This window comes from Monodelphis domestica, chromosome 4, assembly GCF_027887165.1.
Source record: "Monodelphis domestica isolate mMonDom1 chromosome 4, mMonDom1.pri, whole genome shotgun sequence".
Lineage (NCBI taxonomy): Eukaryota > Metazoa > Chordata > Mammalia > Didelphimorphia > Didelphidae > Monodelphis > Monodelphis domestica.
The window spans coordinates 424,797,848-424,812,332 of record NC_077230.1 but is presented as its reverse complement, the minus strand read 5'-3'; the positions used below and the strand labels follow the sequence as shown (position 1 = coordinate 424,812,332).

General features: G+C 40.5%; 1 protein-coding gene across 1 annotated transcript in view; it reads left to right on the top strand.

The window, feature by feature from the left end:
* The window catches only part of LOC103092368 (uncharacterized), a 1,666,349-nt gene that overhangs the window by 1,148,156 nt on the left and 503,708 nt on the right, over positions 1-14,485 (top strand). Inside the window, exons 80-81 of the mRNA XM_056825346.1 lie at positions 1,364-1,639; positions 2,020-2,271. Of these exons, the coding sequence (XP_056681324.1) occupies positions 1,364-1,639; positions 2,020-2,271 (528 nt within the window). The remainder of the gene's footprint in view (positions 1-1,363; positions 1,640-2,019; positions 2,272-14,485) is intronic.

Below are 14,485 nucleotides of genomic sequence, written 5' to 3'. Positions count from 1 at the left end.
AAAACGGAAGTCCAAAAGCCCCAAGCCCCCCTCAAAAGCTTTTGAATCAGCTTAAATCCCTTCTCGATCTCGGCCCAGGTGAGATTACAAGGCATTCTGGGGAAGTGGAGCAAAGGCTCGTGGGGATTGTAGTCCTGTATTTGAGTCTATTTTTTACATGACTGATAAAAGACTGACTGATCTCTCTCTTAAGGCTTAAAAGCCTAGGCTGGCCTAAGCTGGCCTATCTCTTTTCTCATTGTTTCCTCTTATTCTCTCTCTTTCATTAATTCCTTATTTGTATTAATTAAAATCTCCATAAAACCCAGCTGACTTGGTTATATTTAATATGTGGGAATTTTTCCCGGGTGACCACTATATTTTTGATTTGAAAACATATCTTTGAGGTCACAGTTTAAGGCAACCACTCTTTTATCTGTAACAGTTTATGCCAAACTCCTTTAATTATTACAACACATAACTCTCTCAGTGAAGTATTTTAACTTCCAACTAGAGATCAGGAAAGGTCTCTCCTTGGACCATAAAGGCTCAGGTTAATTTAGTCCCCATTAGCTTAGATTCCCAGCATAAAACCTCATCTGAGCTTGAAGATCACCTTCAACATTCTCATTCTCATCCTGTAGGGCAGGAAACACCAAAGGAAAGGAAAGATCCCAAAGCAGGGAATTCTAGAATCTTCTGTAAAGGGTATGGACATCCTGGAGGCAAATCATGTCCTATGCTCTAGAGATGCTATTGTGGGTTCAATATATCCAGACTTGAAACAGGTCTCACCTGACTCCCAGCCAGAGGCTCATCCTTTTGTATCCTGATAAGAACTGATCTATTCCCACTCTCTGCCTTTCCTTTTCTTTCCTCGACAGAGTTAAAGTAATGTTTCCCTTTCTGAGCACAATCTCCCCATGGCCTGACTTTAGTCTATCCACACCACCGGCTCCCAATATCCTTATCAAGCTGTCAAGGTAAGGAACCCTGGCTTCTGGAAGTCCAGGCCAAGGAATCATAAACTCTTGGTGGTTCTGCCAAGTTAGAAAGGCCTCAAATCCAAGCCCAGGTGCTGGATGAAGTGGTCTATCATCCCCAGACCAGCTTGCCTCAGACCAGAAAGACTGAGCACCAGGGGCTTGGACTCCATGTGAATGTCTTTGTCAGTCACAGAACTGAAGAAGAACTTTTCTTAAGGACTGGAGGAGATGAGATCTGCACCATAGAAAGGGGTGTCTTTGCCTTTGAAATCACAGGTTTTTGGTCTCTGGCCCCCAGCCTGGCCAAGGTCTTAGACAGGCCACTTCCAAACCACTTATATGGTTATAAGATAAGAAAAAGTACGAATACAGTCATTTTCTGTCTATTCCCTGCACAGCACCACTGTCCAAACCTACCATCATCACCTCCAACAATACTGCAGTGGAGACCAAGGACTTCTCAATGACATGCAATGCTACGGGTCAAATTCCTGCTTACCGGTGGTTCATAAATGGACTTGCCCCAGGTGGTAACAGGATACAGCTGTCGCCGGATAAGAGGACACTCACTATCCGCAGTCTCAGAAGAACGGAAAACAAAGGGCCCTATGTGTGTGAAATCGAGAACCCATTGTTTCGGAATAGGAGTGATCCATTCCCACTGAATGTTACCTGTGAGTATATTGCTTCTTCCTATATGGTGCCTTCTTATAGCCTGGTGGTGTGTTCCCAGAGGCCCAGGCTAATTCAGTACCTTCTCTGAGAGCTAAAGAGGTAGGCTCTGAGGTTCCCAACCCCCTTCATCTTTAGGGAGCCCAAATTGGCCTTGCCATGTGTTCTGGTTGAGGGTGGCCAGCCAGGGTGCTGAACTGGAGAAAGCCCTAAGATCTTCCAAGTTCAGATCCACACTGGAAAAGTAGAAGATGAGTTGTGAATTTCCCAGCTCAAAGGAGGATCAGGGAGACACAGTGGTTCTTGGTGATGGGTTATAGACTAGGAGATGCCCCCTTATTTCTGTCATAATCTCAATATGGAATCCTTTTCTTTCTTCCAGATGGCCCAGATATCGCCACAATTGTACATTCAGCCAATGAGTACCCTACTGGGGCAAATATTACCTTGAGCTGTGTTGCTGATTCTAACCCAGCAGCACAATTCACTTGGTTACAGAATGGACAACCAGTCAGCAACTCAGCCACATTTTCTATTATTGCATCCCTGAGTGATGCTGGCACCTATACCTGTACTGCATCTAACTTATTCACTGGTTTGACTCGTACTGCAACCAAGAATATTACAATCTATGGTGAGTATCTGGATTGGGCCACCAACTTTGTGTGGGGCTCTCTCTTTCCCTGGCATGACAGAAATAGACAAAAGTGACACTCCCCCCCCCCCGGTCCCATGGCACAGTGCATTGTGGTAGAAAGAGCCCTGAGATCAGAATCATGAAACGTAGATTGAATCTTTTCTTTTCTACCTATTATCTATGTAGTAAATGACTCCTCCTTTTGCAGCCCCAGTTCCTTCATCTGGAAAAATGAATAATATTTGTTCTGTGTATAATAGGATTTTATGTGGAATCCTTTTTACATGGTAGACACAAAATAAAAACATTAGTTGTCATTATCATCTTTATTATTGATATTGTATTATTCTATTCTGTCCCAGAGACATACAACCTTCTTTTTCTCCCACCTTCTAAGGCTGCAGGTTCAATGACTGCCCCATACTCACTCTTGCAGTCCATTTCCCTTGTTGCTGTGGAACCACAGAGTGTTTCTAGTCTTGGTTGGAGTATAAGCTATGGTCATGCAATGGGGCTAGCCTTGATCCTCTTTGGCAGGGAAATTCTGGAGATGGAAAGGAGGATGTAAACTTTGTCTCCTTTCACACCCAGAGATTCACTATTGGACCTATATTCTTCCTCTTTGTAGCATAAAATGCCACATGGAAGCATATCTTATTTAACCTGGTTCTGATCTATTGGCTTTAGCCTCCAGTATATGTTAATTCACTTGTCTGACTTTCATATGTACAGATGACAGACCCTCCATAATCACACTAATGGGCATCATGACCATAGAGAGATCATCTCTGGCCTTAGTTGCCTTTTATTTCATGCTGTTTTATTGTTACGATTATTAGAGGTATCCCAGCTTCCTGTCCCTGACTCTGGGGATATTCTGAATTGAGAGCAAGGGGAGAGATAGAATTGTGAAGTGGGGAAGTGACCTTGGGGAAGTCAGACTCCAACAGTATATACTTTAGAGGAGGGATGATATTTTATTGACCTCAGTCTGTACATGAGGATGCTTAAAGCACACATTTTAAATTATCATATAATTATCTGTGAGTTATTTTCTTTTGTTAATTATTTCCCAATTACCTTTTCACCTGGTTCAGGCAGCACTGGGAATGTTGGAGGCTATGGATTTGACACCTGTAGTCTAAAAGAGCTTTTTCTTAATTTATTTTTTCCAATTAACCAAAATCTATTTTTGTCCCCTTTTTACCTTCTACCGCTAATGAAAAAAAACATCTTTGGGACAGGTATGAGTTGTGCCTGCCTGTAGCCACAAATTAATATATTCTTAAGTGGATACCTGAGAAGGAGAGTTAGAAAGTGAGGGAAAATGGGTGAAGGGGATATAGAGTAAGAGGAAATAGAACAAAGGAAGAGAGACTCAGAGACACGGCTTAAAGAGTTTGGGATCCAGCCTGTGTGCTCCTCTGATGGTGGTAGAGAGAGATAGAGACAGTGAACTACATATTTCCTCAGTCTTTTGTTGGAGGATCAAGCAATGGGGAATGGGAGGTGGCTAATGTTCATGTGACAAGGCATAAGGCTTAACATTGGTTCAACTGACTACCACAAGATCAAAGAAGAGGAGTTTTCTTAAGCATGTGACCTGGTATGGAATCTGGTCTGGCAAGGTGGGAACTAGGACACTGAGGCAGCCTACCCAGGAATTCTTCTGACCTTTGGATTTGTGATAGAGACATGAATAGAGAGAGGCTTTGCAGGTCTCGTGGACCAAGATGCAAGAACCAGGGTTCCAATGGAATGTCCCTGGTTGGTGGCAGTTTAAGCTGACCGGTGTAATAAAGAATAAGCTGAGAGAAGCTATTACTTGTGAATAGGGAATGGTAACTGAGGAGAACATCTTTATTAGCAATGACTGTTGTTCTCTGTCTGGCTTTTGACTTGAGAGCACTGCTAATGGGAACCTGAAACTGCTGAGAGAACCTGAGGATGCTTAGTTGTAATGGGGGATTGCCACACACAAAGGACACTGGTACAGAAGGAACTGCCCTGGGGAATCTGTCTATTGATTTCTACTAATCTATTTCCTAACCTCCTTCCTCCCTCACTCCCTCCTCCAACCCTCTTCCTCCTGCCACTCTTCTCCTCCCAATTTTCCCTCCCCCCTGAGTGAATTACAAAATATTCTAAGTTTCTTTCTCAGGTAAGTGGTCTATTGGGATAACAGGATGGGAAACTGAGGTAAGGGGGTGAGGAAGTCCCTAATCTAAATGATTGATTTTAGAAAGGTTTGGGGAAGTATTCTAGTCACAAACTGTGACTCTGAGATAGGGAGATGGAGGACAATGGCTCAGTGTCAACTTCAATTGTTCAGAATCAGAGAAACCCAAAACCCAAATCAGCTTCACAAAGATCTTTCAGTCAGTCTCAAACCTCCAGGGAGAGAGAGAGTCAGTCCCCCAGTCAGAGACAAAGTCCAAAAGCCAAGTTTGCCACCTCCCCCCCTCCAAGGTCCTTTCAGCCAGCTTCAAACCTCCAAGGAAAAAGTGGCTTCCAGTCAGAGACACAGAGACCAAAAAAAAGAAAACAAAACAAAACAAAAAAACCCTGACTCCTGTCAGCTCCAACTACCACACACTGAGGACATTCCATTGGAATCCTGGTTCTTATGTTCTTGCATGTTGATCCACAAGTCCTGCAAAACCTTTCTCTCTTCCTATCTCTATCTCACAGGGGGGAGGGAACTTTGTCTCTGACTGGAAGTCATTTTTCCCTGGAGGTTTGAAGCTGGCTGAAAGGACCCTGGGGGAGGGGGGCTGACTTGGCTTTTGGACTTGGTCTCTGCCTGGAAGTCACACTCTCTCCCTGGGGGTTTGAACCTGGCTGAAAGACCTTTGTAAAGCTGATTTGTTTTTTTGGGTTTCTCTGGTTCTGAGCAGTTGAAGTTGACACTGAAGAAGAGATTTTCTTGGTGAAGAAGAAAGAAGATTCAAACAGTTGTTCTCCATCTCCCTAACTGTCTTAGAGTCACAGTTTGTGACTGGGATACTTTCTAAAATTCTCCTTTAGATTAGGGAAATCCTCATCCCTCTTACCTCAGTTTCCCACCCTGTTATCCCAATAAACCCCTTGACTTGAAAAAGGAAAAGAAAAGAATATCTTTATAGTTTACTCAAGTGGGGAGGGAAGGAGCCAAGGCTTCAAGAAGAACTGGGTGGAGAGGGTTGGAAAAGGGAGGGAGTGAGGGAGGAAGGAGTTAGGAAATAGATTGAAGAATCAGCCATCAGTAGGAATCAGCAGGCAAACCCCAGAGTAAACCCCAGGGCATTCCTTTATAAGTAGTCCCCTGTGTACCAATATCCCTGTGTGGTGGCATACCTCAGCATTTCTCATTCCTACCTCCACTATCACCAAAGAGGTTCAGGTCCCAGCAGGAGCTCTCTAGTCACAGTCAGAGAACAGCAATCATTGTAAGAAGAAACAAGGTTCCCCACAGTTTACCTTCTCTATTTCAAGCAATAGTAGTTTTCAGTTAATTTACTCTTCTATTTCAAGTGGCACCTTAATCTGACAGTACCCAACAATCCCACAGGCAGGAAAGATAGTAAAAATGTTCAAACAAGTAGTTTTTGGTGTGGTGGTTTTGGCAGCCATCGCTTGCTTTTGGATTTACCATATTCTTTACAGCAAACTGACTCAAATGGTAGTGAAGACTGTGGATTATGTAGGAAACTTGACAATGACTGTGTTACAATTACCTTTCCAAAATGAATTAATTCTCTGGAATATCCTGGCACAAGTATATGTACTATTCATGGCTGTGTTGCAGACTCTAACCCAAGTGAGGAAATTTTTTAGATTTATAGTTCCCCTTAAGGCAGAGAAGTTTATGGCCATTGACAACAACTTAGACAAAAATGATTAAGGCAGTTTTTGAACAACTCATTAAGTAAAAGGGTTTATATCTAGTTATGGGCAAGGACAATGGGCAATCAGAGAATGCACCTCAGGAAACTGAAGGTAGCAATGAAAATGAGAACCAGGCTGCTAGTGTCCCTGAGAAAATATGTTCATTGAAGGAAGTGACCAAGCTAACAACTAATGCTGGTGTTATTCACTCAAAGGACCATAGACAATTCACTCCTCATGAACTTGAGTTTGTTAAATGTCGTTTTCCAAAATTGGTGGACAATCCTTTTAAAACCCACAAGGAGCTAAAGAGAGCATTTCGAATCTTTGATCCAGACTTCGAAGATATTGAATTTCTCTTAACAGAACTTTTCAGCTCCCATGAAAAAAGGGAATTTGTGGAGACAACTAGATCTGAAAGTAATTTGACCAGCTGGCCCACTATAGATCAAAGATTGGATATGGATTTTGCCAATCCAATCTGCATGTCATACCTTAAACAGTGCAGAGAGGATTTGCTTGAAGCCATTAAGCAATGCTGTTCAAAACCTGGTGAATGGTCCAAATTTGATAAGATCAGGCAGGAAAAGGGGGAGCATCCTGCCACATTCATAGACTGTCTGTCAGAGATGGCAGAGGCAATCTTAGGTTTAGAAGCAGATAATGAAGAGACAGCTGGCCATGTACGTAGACAGTTTCTGAGGGGATGCACACCAAGTTTGAGGACATTCTTTAAGAACTATTTCCCTAGATATGATTCATTTTCCCTAATTGAATTGAGAGAGGCTGCAGGTTACCTATTTGAAAATAGTTCAGATCAGAACAAGGAAGTTAAAGACCTTAAGGAAAAGTTAGAGGACTGAAAAGGATTTGAAACAGAAGGAAATTAAAAATTTAAACATGGTCAGAACATACACAAAATCTATTTCCCAAAAATCTAGTTACCAGACAATATCAGTGCAAAAAGAAACTAGGGAGTGTTTTTTTGTTTTTTTTTTTTTGCTACCGTAAAGGGCACTTGATTAGAGACTGTTTCTTAAAGAAGAAACAGGAGAGTACTAACAGAGAAAAACATAATGCAGGAACTAGGTACAAGAAATCCACTTGCTGTTCACACTGCAAGTTAAAGTCCTCACAACAAGCACCTGATTTGAGGGAAATGCAAAAGGCAATAGAAACTGGAGCAAAACCAAAGTATTCAGATATGATTAGAAGGGAATTATGAAGCCAGGCACTTGGAGATAGAAGAAGAAATTTTGAGCTAGAGGCTGCAGTTAAAAATAATATTAAAGGGGGCAGCTGGGTGGCTCGGTGGATTGAGAGTCAGGCCTAGAGATGGGAGGTCCTGGGTTCAAATCTGTCCTCAGACACTTCCCAGATGTGTGACCCTGGGCAAGTCACTTGACCCCCATTGCCTAGCCCTTACTCTTCTGCCTTGGAGCCAATACACAGTATTGAAGGTAAGGGTTTTTTAATAAAAAAATAATAGTAAAAAGTTGGGAAATAGTGCAAAATTGGTGCAAGAAAGTTATTCTGTGAATGATAGCCATTGCAATAAAGCAAGAGAAAGGCAGAGCCAGATTAAAGAAAATGAGGCAGAAATTAAAGAAATAATATCTCAAATTGCAAATGAGATGAAAGAATTTGATAAGACCTATATAGTAACCACACAGGAAAAGTCTGTAAAGGAAATCAAATCATTCCTTGAGAACTTTTTCCAGTGTAGAGTGGAGAATGGGATTAAATTATGTGAAAGGGAAAGAAAGAATAAGTCATAGGAACTCAAGAAAAAGTAACTAATACAGAGACACATAATTTTAATTCCCTAATGGTTACTGGTGATAAAGATGGCAAGGCTCTAGAAACATTCACAGAAGAAGTCCCACCTAATGCAGTTAATTCTGTCAATAACTTCATGGCAGAGGTACCTTTGGTAAGTATATCTAGTTTGAATCCAGAAGCTAGTACCTTCCATCCAGCAATGTGTGTTATAGATAAAAAAAAACTGATAATGAAGCTGACATTGCTTTTGAACACAAAAGATTATCATATTCGAAGTACTAGAGGTGACATATCAGTTAAATTTGAATCTGGGGATGGAATGGCAGACTTAGTAACAACCAAGAATTCAGTTAGTGCCAGCATTCTAAATGGCAGAGGGGTATCTGGCCAAAGCAAAGGTTCATGTTCCATTGAAGACTTCATTGGGAATGGATCAAATCAAAAGAAATTAACTGAGCTACATATGCAGCTGGGCAGAGGGTACCAAAGACAGGAGTACTAATTCAGTGGCAATAAACTCCTTTGCTACACGCCAGAACCATATGTATGGATTAAGGTGGGGAAGAAGAACTATAAGGCTCTCTTAGATGCTGGTGCTTCAAAATCTGTCCTAAAGACATGTCCAGGGGATACCGACATAGGGGGTATGGTTTCTGTAGCTGGAGCAATGGGACAAATTCAACAGGTCCCTGAGCTCAAAAGCACTATGGTTAAACTGGGTCCTCTCACCGTAGATCATACCTTCTTGTTGATTCCATCATGCCATGACAATCTTTTAGGATGTGATTTTTTCTTGTGCAAGATACAGGCAACCCTGTGAAAAATGTGAAAATTCTGGGGTAATTTATTTTCATCTACCCAAGAACTTACTGAAGCACTATCCATTGTTTTGTACTTAGAACAACTTGAAGAAGAACCTGAAAAGATTCAAGTTGTGACTTCGATGTATGACATACCCACAGATATTCCACAGGGGGTGTTTGCAAAACATCAAAATGATGTGGGTCAGATTAAATTGATTACTCCTGTTAGGATTGAGGTCAGGGAAGGAATACCACCTAAGATACCACAATACAAATTAAGTAGAGAAGCAAGAGAAGGGATAATACCCATTATAAATAGCTTGCTTGAGCAAGGTATATTGAGACCTACATAATCTGAATATAATAGCCCAATATTAGCTATCAAAAAGAATAAGCTAAATGAAGATGACACTTCTGCATAGAGATTTTTTATGGATTTGAGGGCTGTGACTAATTTCATTAGGAAGAGACATACTGTAACACCATCTCCAAATGATATCATAACTCAGATACCTGCAGAGGCTAGATGGTACACAGTGTTGGACCTGAGCAACACTTACTTTACTATACCGTTGCACCCTGATTCTCAAAATATTTTTGCTTTCCAATGGGATCAAACCCAGCTGTGCTATACTAGATTAGTGCAAGGATGTTGTGAGTCGGCTTCAATATTTTGTCAATTGTTGCAAAGATCTAGCTACTATAACTTTCAAACGTAGTAGATTGATACACTATGTGGATGATTTGTTGCTAGCATCTCCTGACCCTAAGACTTGTTTAGAAGATTCAAAGAAATTGTTAATAGAACTCTATAAGAGGGTTTCATAAAGTTTCTAAAAAGAAGATTCAATGGGTCCTACCAATAGTTAAATATTTAGGATTTGTCCTGCAGGGGGGCACCAGGAAAATCTTTAATAAAAGGAGGGCAGACATACAGAAGCTAGGCACCCCTAGAACTAAGAAAGAACTTAGTTAGACCTTTTATGGGGGTTGCTGGTTTCTTGAGGCAGTACATAGTGGGATATTCTCATATTTCCAAGTGCTTGACTGATTTGACAAAGAAAGACATTAAAGAACCATTGCAATTGAATAAGGAACATTTGCATGCTTTGTCACAGTTGAAGGGAGCTATTCTATCAATTCCAACTTTGGGAATACCTAATTATAAGAAGGAATTCCACTTGTATGTCCATGAAGCAAAAGGCATTGCTTCTGGAATGTTAGCACAGCATTTTGGGTTGAATCTAAGGGCTATAGCGTTTTATTGTTCTATCCTTGACACGGTTGCACAGGGCAGGGTGTATTGCCTCAGGAGCATAATAGCTACTGCTCTAATGGTCAAGAAGTCCTATGACATAGTACTAGGATGTAAATTGCATGTGTATTTTGCACACCAAATTGAAAACCTTTTAAGGTCACACAATATGCATTTATTCACTGATGCAAGAATATCCCAGTATGAAGTCATTTTGTTAGGCAATGATAACATCACAATTCATAGATGTGCACCATTGAACCCAGCAACTCTGATCCCTGATTTGCCAATGGATGGAGAAGTATTGCATGATTGGGATCAGATAGTGGAACTCATGCATAGGTCAAATGAATGCCTTAAAGATACACCTCTTATCGATCCAGAAATGGAGTTATACACTGATGGGTCCTCCTGTGTTCATGGTGGGAGAAAATTCACATCGGCAGTGGTTGTTGACAATGACAAAACACTTTGGCATGCATCATTGCCAAGTCATGTCAGTGCCCAGGGAGCCGAGCTCAAGGCCCTAGAATTAGCTAGAGGGAAAAAAAGAGCTAATATTTTTCCTGGATTCACAATACACTTTCTCCACTGTATATTGGTCATCATATATATGGTAAAACAGAGGGTATAAAACTTCAGCTGTGAAACCAATTGCATATGGCAATCTGATAGATCGTATCATAAGTGCTGTAGACTTTCCTAGGGAGGTGGCCATAATCCATTGTAAGGCACATACTCATGGAAAGGACAGAATATCCCTGTGGAATGACAGAGAAGACGTAACATCAAAATATGCTGCTAGGTTCGGTCCCCACCGTGTGCTGAATTTCTCTCTGGTCGAAAGGTATAATCTCACTGAAGCCTATGACAGAGAAGAGATACAGTCATGGAAAGAGCAAGTAGACGCTAAACTGATCAAAGGTGTCTGGATTGCTTGAGGGGGTAAACCTATTCTCCGTAAAGTTATATAAAATCTATATACTGTAATTCATGCAAATGGACATTACAGAGTACAAGGGATTCTGGATACCATAAAGAGATATTGGACAGCACCAGGAATAACTACAAATGTCATTAGAACTTGTCAGGCATGTGAGACATGCAGGAGATATAATCAAGGACATTTTAAGAGTGTTGCATTGGGAGGCAGACCACTCAGCTATATGCCTTTCCAGTGTATTCAGAATGATTAAATCAACATGCCTAAGGACAAAGGATACAAATATGCATTGGTTATAGTGGATAGACTGACTAGATGGGTTGAAGCATGTCTGCCCAAGAAAAGTGGCACTGCCACAGTAGTGAAATTTCTATTGAAGGAGATTATACCTAGACATGGCATTCCCAATACCATCGACTCCGACAAGGGGTCCCACTTCACTTCCCAGGTTCTACAAGAAATCTATAAGAACTTGGGGATTAAGTGTAATTACCATTCAATCTATAGGCCCCAGAGTTCCGGGCAGGTCGAAAGGATGAACAAAGAGCTAAAACCACAAATAGGTAAACTCTGTTCAGAAACACATTTAAAATGAACAGATGTTTTGCCTCATGCTTTGTTCAACATTAGAACCAGGCCTAGGACTGACCTGCATTATATCACCTTTTGAAATGCTGTATGGTAAGGCTCTTTGGCATGGTAGGACAGTAAAGTTACCTTACTTGTCTTTGTTAAGAGGGGGATGCATTCTTCATGAATACTTAGAACAGATACAATGTAGGATTGAAGATCTAAGGAAACTGGGTTTGCTTGTGCTGAGAATACCACCAGATTTTTCATTGCACATGATAAAACCAGGTGATAAGGTATATGTCAAGAATTTTAATAGAGAATCTCCTACAGAACCAAGATGGATCAGACCAACAATGGTTGTGATGACAACCTCGTCTATAAAGGTTGATCAAAGAGATCCATGGTTCCGTGCTTTACATGTGAAATTACATCATACCCATAATATTGAATAGTACTGGGAAAATAAGTGATAAGCCAATTCAGTCCCTACCGAAAACACAGGAAAGCACATGAGAGCCATCAAAACACAGAAAATTAGCCCTGCACAAGTTGAATTGATTAAGGAATAGAAATGCACCACTAAAGCTGAAGCATATAATACAGTCTCTGAAGATATATAGCCATTAACACAGAATACAAAAAGAAAACCTTGCATTTGAAAGAATAGCAGTCACAATGATCTGCCTGAAATAGTAACAAATCAAAAAGAACTATCTCCTAGTAATACATACAATAACCATTCAAAAACTACATTCAGTAACCATAAGATAGACCTCCTTGATGAAGAAAAAAAGACAACTTGAAAACTATACGCTTAGGCATAACGCGTACACTCATGCAAGAAGAAAAACACAAGTTGACCTAACTTGCAAGCACGAAGAGAAACAAATACATAATGCTTACCCCCATGCATGAAGAAAAATTGATACATTCTGACACTCATGAAGATTTCAACTCACTTCCATGCAAAAGTAACTTTTCACTCTTACTTGCACACATACATAAAAAACCCTAACTTACACACATGTTTGTGGTTTTTTGGGGGGTTGTTCCTGGGGCAAACCCCAGTTTGCCTGCTGGTCCCTACTCCCTACCTCCATTATCACCAAACAGGTTCAGGTCCCAGTAACTGCCCTCTCTAGTCACAGTAAGAGAACAGCAGTCATTGTAAGAAGAAACAAGGTTCCCCACAGTTTACCTTCTCTATTTCAAGCAGTAATAGTTTTCAGTCAGTTTACTCTTCTATTTCAGACTGTAGATTTGAAGAGTGGTCAGAATTAATAGAGTACCTATTAAATACAATGATCAAGAACTAATATGCCTGTGAATATGGTACATGAGCACATAGATTGCAATATTAATACATTAGTAATTGTTTCAAGATTAAAATACTCATGTGGACATATCAAGGTAAAGTAATTCTCAATCTCAATAAATATCTGTTGCAACTTACACCCTGAGTCCATCCCATTTCTGAAGTGAGGCAGCTGATTTCATAGGAAGTCTGTAGCTTTTTGTAGGAAGTGAATAACTTATTGTCATGGGTCTTCTGCAATTCTTTTTAGCCACTGCATTGATCAGAAGTCCCAAGTTTTTTAAAGTTGTTTCCCTTCAGAACACTGTATTTATTGTATAAATTACCTTCTTGTTCTACTCACTTCATTCTGCATCAGTTAAGACAAATCTTCTGAAGTTACTGTTCGTGAAATGGAACTGTTCCTATGAGTGACTTGGCTCAAATGAAATAATATCTTTAAAGACATTAGTAAATGGTGACCATTAATGTTCTATTAATTCTGTAGACAAGCAGAAAGCATAATTTTGGACCTGGAAGGAAAAGAGAGAGAAAGAAAAAATTGGCATGATAGGGATGGTAAAAGCAGATATGATGCAGAAGTAGCTCAGAAAGCTGGTACAGTAGATGGAATGTGATAATATGAATATTATTGGGAATTGATATCAGGTCCTATCCTGGAATACAAAATGTCCAAATCATAAAAAAAAATCGACCTCAATGGGGAACTGACTAGTACATGTTGTAGAAAAAAGTTGAATTAATGGGGCATGGTTGATTTAAAAAAGGGGAAATTGGATACAAACTATTAATGCCATATTGGCTTGCATAAAGGGGACTTGGGGATGATTGAGAGGATCACAAATATATTATCGGTGGGAAAGGTAATAGAGCAGTTCAAAAAACATAAAGCAAACTTTATTTTAACCCTTACCTATCAGATGTAGGATCAATACTCTGCAATGGAAGTTAAGTGAGTGGCCCAGGGTCATATAGCTGGGAATTATTTAAGGTCAGATTTGATCCCAGAACCTCTGATCTCTAGGCCTGGCTCACAATCCACTGAGCTACACAATTACCTCAACCACTAATGCAGTCTTAAGAGAAGCATGTCCAGTTCCAAGAATAAGGAGATAGCTGCCCTTCTGTACAATCAGATGGCACTTAGATTATTGTATTTGGTTATGAATGACACAATTTACAAGTGGCAACAGTGAACTGGGGAGTGTTCAGCCAGAATGATGAGGGGTCTGGAGTCTCCAAAAATCAATTGAGGGAACTACATATTTGAAAAAGGAATAGAAAGCTTTGGGGAGAGGCCTGATAGTAATTTTCTGGACTCTTAGGTGGAAGAGGAATTAGAAGTGTTCTGTGTGGCCTCAGAGGGCTGAACTAGAATCATAGAGGCAAATGGTGATGGAAAGCAAAACCCTTGTTTGTGAGGAGAAATTCTTCATGAAGTCATTATTAAGTTCTGTCCAACTCTTCCCAACTCCATTTCTTAGCAGAGATCCTGGAGGGGTTTGCCATTTCCTTGTCCAACTCATTTTACAGATGAGGAAACTGAGGCAAACAGGGTGAACTGACTTTCTCAGGGTCACACAGCTAGTTAGATCAAATCTGAGACCAGATTTGAAATAAGAAAGATGAGTTTCCTGACTCCATTCTCCATCCACTATATCTCCTAGCTGTCA